The following is a 7,207-nucleotide window of genomic DNA, read 5'->3' on the forward strand; positions in this document are numbered from 1 at the left end:
AAATAATTGCATTTACTAAACCAATATAAACCTTTTTAATTTTCTTAGCTAAAAAGGTATTTGAATATTTTGCATAGCGTGTGAATATAGACAAGATAGACACAAGGTTCCTACAATAGGTATACACAAATTTCTTTTAGCTGATAAAATGAAAAAAAACCCAAAACAAACACAATTGCACTGTGTCAGCTGTAGAACAAACAGAGAAAAAAGTGTTTCATGGACAACAAAATTCAAACCATTCTTTTTTTCTGACAACATCAATACATAAGGAGTAAAATAGGTGAGTGATAGAGGAGAAAAGGAAATGTAAGGAGGCACAGTAGAAATGAACTGTTAAAGAAACTGGTTGGCAAGGTCACATCTCATCATCAAGACCATAGTCTTCCTCTGGGTAGTCTCCCACTACCACATACTGTGGCTTCACAAATGCTCCATACTTCGGCATACACGTGAAATATTGCTTTCCTTCAACACTAGAAATAGAAGGAAGAGGCAAAGTTAGCTTTAAAGCAATATCACAGTGTTATGTAGTAACAAGTTTGCAAGCTTACAGACATTGAAAATAGGCACAGTCCTACAGTAAATGATGCTGTGTAGCAAGCTCTCATTAGCTCAGTTAACTTGGGACAGTGCTTTAACTTGAAAAAGTGTCATATACTTCCAGAAATAACACTTTCATTCTGTATCAATAAAGGTTTGGTACATGAATTACTGAACCTACAGTCTATATCTATTTGTACCCCTATGGCACACGAGAGAGATGCTTGAGTTTTGGACCCCATGACAAAGTTATTCCCTAAAGCAGAGCATTGACTCACATTTTGGACATACAGTGGTTTAACAAGTCTATCCCACAATATAGGAGGTTTCAGAAACATAAAATGACAGTCTGGGCCTCTAAACACAAAACTGTCTAGAAAAGATGACTTATGTTTGGACCTATTCAACCAACAGAACAGTGCATCATCTAAAGCTGGCCACAGACGCAAAGATCTGATCGTATGAATCGAGGATTCGTACGATTTTCGGACAGTGTGTGGAGAGTCCGGCGGAGATCAGTTGTTTGGTCAATCAGACGGGTTAAAAGATTTGTCGCCTGCCGATAATATCTCTGCGTGTATTGCCGATTGTACGGTTTTCAGTGGCAGACTGTCACTAGCTTTTGTCGGACATAAATTTCGTCCGATTGCTGTCAGGGGCAGAACATCGGCTGATCTGTTCTTTTATACTTTTTTTGATTGGAATGGTTAGTGGCAGGGGAGATGGGGAAATCTGATCATTCGTTGATTTGTACGATCGGATCTTTGCGTCTATGGCCAGCTTAAGCCCTAGTGAGGGTTTTCTTGTAGTTGCAGATATGCATTATTTGACCTCTAACATAATACTTTCTAAAGTTATCCTTAATACTTCCCTTTCATAGCTCCACAACATGACCTCTATATCCTACTGGGGTCACAGCTCACCTGCCATCATTTTTCCCAAGAGGTTCGTCGTATTGCACTCCAACCCAAAATCCAGGTTTAAAGTCTGTGAAACCTAAAAAAAAAAAAAAAAACCCCATTAATATGCATTTATCTCCACTAAAGCTAATACAACGAGATTTGTCAGCATTATGCCTAGAAAGATTTTCATTCATCCAGGTCATGATCAACAATATCTAGTAGAGTGGCTTCTTCAGCTCAATGGAGTGGTGGGGAAGTACCTAGCATTAAACCTTTAAGGATAATAAATTTACCAACAGCCAATTACAATCGTTCCATTGAAATATTAAGGTAGGTGTTGAATTCATTTAATTTGTTAAAATGAAATGTTTAAAAAGTCAGTTGGCACTCACCAACATACATGACTGTCCCACGTTTTGTTGGCTGACCGGCTACTCGAACTTCACATCTTGCCCCATGTGTGATGGATTTTGCGGCTAATCTTTCTTCCTCCAGCTTACAATCCTGTTCTGCTTGCTTTTGTTGTGTTTCTGCCTCATTGAACTTCCCTAACTTGTTCTTCTTCAGAAAGGAGCGTACAGAGTCTGCATGAAGGAAAATTTGTAAGGTAAAAAGAGGGATACAATTATTTACTGATACAGGGTTAGACATACAAATTCAAAGTCATTAACAATATTTATAAGTGGCAACATCAATCTACTTCTCAAACATGCATATAAAAGGAAAAAATGCATGCCATTCATTACTTTACTTAATCCAAAGACCAAAACTCGCTGACCCAACTGTATTCGAGACTAACTGCACTATCAGCGTGTGGCAAGACAATGGTTCTTCGAGCATTGGCAGCATGGTGGTCAGTGTTTAGATTTAAAGCACCAGGATTCAAATACCGACCAGGGCACTGTCTGCATGAAGTGAAATTGACCATAGTACAGTACCAAAGTATAAAAAGATCCTTATATCTTTAAGGCAGGGGGGCAGGGCCCGATAAACGATGTATAAATATCAAGTAGTACAGATATATCTGACCATTCAAAAGTAAGCCAGAACCCCAAGCAAATCATACTATATACATCTCAAACAAAACTGCCCCGACAGGTTTTCTGAAGGCTAGTGTCATTGAGGAATACTGCATGCAAGCTACTCAAAGGCAACTGATATTCTAAGCAAGCATATGACTAGTCACAGACATCAGTAAAGTGCGTAACAACTGCATCTCGATACATGGCAATGTATTCTATAGCTACAAACCCTTTCTGTGAGGTCAGCAACAACTGAAGAGGTGCTTGACTACTCTGACTGTCCTAGCACCAGATACATGGTATAGCTGGCTCATAACAGTATGGGGCCGGTTACCCAGAATGCTTGGGACCTGGGGTTTTCCAGATAAGCGATCTTTCTGTAATTTGGATCTCCATACCTTAAGTCGGCTAAAAATAATTTAAACATTAATTAAACCCAATAGGATTGTTTTGCCTCCAATAAGTATAGCTAGGATCAAGTACAAGGTACTGAATTATTACAGAGAAAAAGGAAATTGTTTTTAAAAATGTAAATTGTCTGATTAAAATGGAGTCTATAGGATATGGCTTTCCTGTAATTTAGAGCTTTCTGGATAATGGGTTTATTGGATAACAGATCCCATACTTGTACAGATTCAGTGAAGCCCATTTTGTTTAAAGAAAATTATATAAAAAAAAAAAAAAAAAAAAAAAAAAAAAAGAAAAGAAGGCAGAGGGAGGCCACTAGTCATTATGTCCCTTTCTAAAGGACCTACTGTATTTTTTCTTTAGTAAATGCAACAGGGCAAATCCATCCATTCATGTACTTCCCCCTTCTTCTCCACGATTGGCTTCTCAAGCACCATTGCAAGTGTATAGAATTTGCCTTCACATATTTTATAAAAGGCAGAGAGTACAAAAATCTGACAAAATTAAATATTTTATGTGGTTTTTTTTACTTATCCGTCATGCACCAAAGAAGTCACTGGCTTGTCTGTAAAAATCAAACAGTCCCAAATAAACTGCATTGTGGTTTGAGCTTCTATAATGGATATTATAATGCCCTGTTTTTCAGCTGTTAGCACTACCTCAGGATTACAAAGAAATCAAGGAGATGTACCTGTTCTTTTGTCATAACTGTTGTCTGAGATTTCATATTTTTCGACCCTAGAGAGGTCTTCATATTCTCCGATCCTTGCTCCACTCTTATCTATCACCTGCAAACAATTAAGCAAATAAGATCCAATTTATGAAACAATTTATTTTGTTAGCATATTTAAAGGGCATATACTGTATTAACACTTTAAGAAAAAACATTTTTTCTCCAATCTGATACGCAACATCCCATTTAGCTGCTTAAAAATTGGTCAATAAATTTTCAACTAAGCATATCCAAGGTATGGCTTACATCTTTGTTTTAAACATCTTTAAAACTTTAACATATTTTCTTCATATAAAAGGCAATACACGTGTTAATAAAAAATCAATTTCTGAATAAATTTCAGGATCCTAAAACACACCATTAATTGGCAGTAATAGTTCATAATATGCGATCTTTATATGAAAAAGGTTAGCATCTGACACTATGCTGTAATATAGGGTCAGAATATAAAAAAATATGTAAAATTCATATGTATCGTCTCATTTCATCAAATGAATGCAATACAGAAGTTTATCAGATTAAAAAAGTGATTAATGAAAACTGAAAACTTTTCAGGATGTAAAGAAAAGCTAAGTTGCATTTGCAGAATTCAAATGAACAATGCAGATGTAAAAGGATTGTTCACCATTGAATTTACATGATATAGAGAGTGATATTCTAAGACAATTTGCAATTTGTTTTAGTTTTTTTTGTAAGGTGTTATTTTTAGTTATTTAGCAGCTCTCCAGTTTAAACAGCTATCTGGTTGCTATGGTCCAAACTAACCTAGCAACCAAGTATTTATTTGAATGCGAGACTGAAACATGAAAGGAGAGGGCCTGACAAGAAAGAGTAATGAAAAGGATCTATAACAATAAAGTTGTAGCCTTGCAGAGCAATATTTTTTTTTAGATCTCAGGTTCAGTGACCCCTATTGAATGTTGGAAAGAATCAAAAGTAGTAGGCAAATAATTCAAAAACTATAAAAAAAAGAAAATATGAAGGCCAGTGGAAAAGTTTCTCAGAATTAGATATTCTATAACATATGGTGAACCCCCTTTAAAGGACAAGGATAGGCGAAATCACTGAGAAAGTACCAAAAGTTAGGCTTCTGTCTTTGCACACTAGAGTAAAAAGCCAAACTTTAACAGAAAAAGACTGTGGTACTGCATAAGGGCTTGTAGAATGTTGGATTCTTACATGTATCCTGCAGCCATCATCTACTGGATATGATCCCAAAAGTGCATCATCTTGATCAAGATTCAGAAGGAAGGCATTCTCTGTACCGTAGAGCTGCAAATCCATGCATGATGCTGGGGACCCAACCACTAACTCCAGCTTACACTATAAAAATGAGAAGGGTATTTAGTATTTATGCTGACAAATTATGTACAGTGAAAACCGGCATTAAGGCTAATGTCAAACAAGGGCTTATATTCACCTGCTGAAAAATGCAGACCAAGAATTAGCCCCTATGTTGCCATCTCCTTACTTCCATGCATTCTTATGTGGCTGATTTCAGCACCGAAACGAGAGTTTGCATTTCTGCTCTGAAATACACCATGTGTGCCTGCACCCAGGCAGATGAAATGCATCCGGGTGCAGACAAGGAAGGAAGGAGATGTCAGCGGAGTGGGCATGAAAAAGCAAAGGCCAAGATGAGCCCTCATGTGGCATTAGCCTAACTTTCCATAAGTTTTACAGTGCAGTGATATCAATGATACGCCTACCATGTGGCTGAAATACACAACGTATTCGTTAACAAATAAGCAATTACACTTAACTCCTCTTACATGCCCATGTAGACACACAACACATTGTGGAGAGCACCAAAAATGTTGTTTGCGCTCAGTCTATTATTAACTTGGTTCCATCCCACTGAATTGCGCAGTGCACAAAAAAATAGTCTGCACACATAGAAAATACTAGGGGAATGTCAATTTAAAAAAGTCACTGACTGTAAACCATTCTAAATTAATACATTTCTTATCTTTGGCCCTGCTGAGCAGAATCTAGGCGTTTCATTAAAGACGGCTGTTAGAATTGATACAATAGTTAAAATTCCACAGATGCTGCTGAGAAATGTATTAATTAATGTAGCAAATTGTAACCGTTCAGAATCTGCACCTGGATCACTGAGCTGCCAAACTGACAGGGTTATACATTAAACTTTAAACTTCAATTTTGGAAAAAGTGTAAAAAAATAAAACATGGAAAATAACTGAAAAACTGTCTTTATTTCTAGTAAACAATATGAAAACAACTGAAAGTTTTTGGAAGGTGTACAACCCAGGCCTGGATTCAGTGTCGGACTGGGACACCAGGGGCCCACCCAAAAACCTTAGAGCAGGGGCCCACTCTCAGTACTAATATTCTTCATCTCCTCAATCAACTCTATTCTCCTAGTCTGTTTTCTTTATTTTATAATCAATCTATCTATTTAGCCTCTTTGTTATGATAGACATAAGGAATGACCATGAAATAGACCAAACGTTTAGCAGAATGAGGGGCCACTGACACCTGGGCCCACCGGGAGTTTTCCTGGTATCCTGGTGGGCCAGTCCGACCCTGCGCTGGATTTGTGGAGAGGCCACCAGGGCCTGGGCCTACGGTGGCAGGATTTTAGGGGGTGGCATGTTGCCCAACCACACCCACATTTGTTCAGAAACACTGAGAATTCGCAGGGGATACATCTGTTTTTTTAAATTTCCCATGCACCAATACCTATTGAGCAAATATAAGGGAGGGGACGGGGTGACGAACGACAGCGGGCCTAGGGGCACCTGCTATGTAAATCCGGCCCTGGAAAAACACATTAAAAGATCTTTGAAGGTTTTGCAGCTGCAATCAATGCAATATCTAGAAAAAAAAACAGAACTGCCAAGTGTGGTAATGGAATAAAAAGGGCAGACATCCCAAGCCTAGTAACCAAACAGCAGTATAGTGCTGACAAATAACAGCCACCCACTGATTGGTTGCCATGTGTTACTAGACTTGTAGCAAACGTTGCACCATTTATTTCATCACCATCAAAGAGTAGAATTGTCTCTACATATGAACAGTCACATGGTGATCATTATACAACAGTCACCCTTTCATTTATAAGCCAGTAGCCTTGTTCATATGAACCTCCACACACAATCGGCTTTTGACACTTTCTGTACCACACCCACTTGCTCCTTAAGCGCCTCATGTCGACTACCTCCTCCCTAGTCACATGATTTTGTCACGCCACTTAACTGGATATGTAGAGACTCCTTTATAAAATGAGTCTGCGTTTTTCTCCCAAATATGTTTTAACGTCAGTACCCACAGCCTACACGCTATTTATTCCAAACCTTAAGCTCTGCCAAGGTGAGCCCCCGATCCAGTCTCTTCTCCGCAGTGAAGGAGTTAAGGCTGCTGCTGATTCGCACAGTCACGGTCGGACACGAGCTCACCGTTACGGAGCTCATGATGGATGCGGCAGCGGACCCAAACCTCCGGTATAAACCAAGAAGAACGTGACAACCAATTAAAAAGAGGGCGGGGAGCTGTCAGCAAATGGAAGAATTGTCTTCGGGCTGAAATAGCCAATAAGAAGCGGTTGAACAATTGCAGCCAATCGCAGATGGTTCTTT

At 38.6% G+C, this 7,207-nt stretch overlaps 1 protein-coding gene across 1 annotated transcript; it reads right to left on the bottom strand.

The window, feature by feature from the left end:
* Positions 1-222: 222 nt before the first annotated feature.
* On the bottom strand, positions 223-7,207 carry tbcb.L (tubulin folding cofactor B L homeolog). The gene is given in 6 exon segments (NM_001091220.1): positions 223-476; positions 1,467-1,539; positions 1,838-2,029; positions 3,567-3,663; positions 4,788-4,931; positions 6,926-7,207. Coding segments are annotated over 6 exon segments (741 nt in total). The 5' UTR covers positions 7,043-7,207; the 3' UTR covers positions 223-358.

The sequence above is a fragment of the Xenopus laevis genome, chromosome 8L (assembly GCF_017654675.1).
Source record: "Xenopus laevis strain J_2021 chromosome 8L, Xenopus_laevis_v10.1, whole genome shotgun sequence".
NCBI classification, from domain to species: domain Eukaryota; kingdom Metazoa; phylum Chordata; class Amphibia; order Anura; family Pipidae; genus Xenopus; species Xenopus laevis.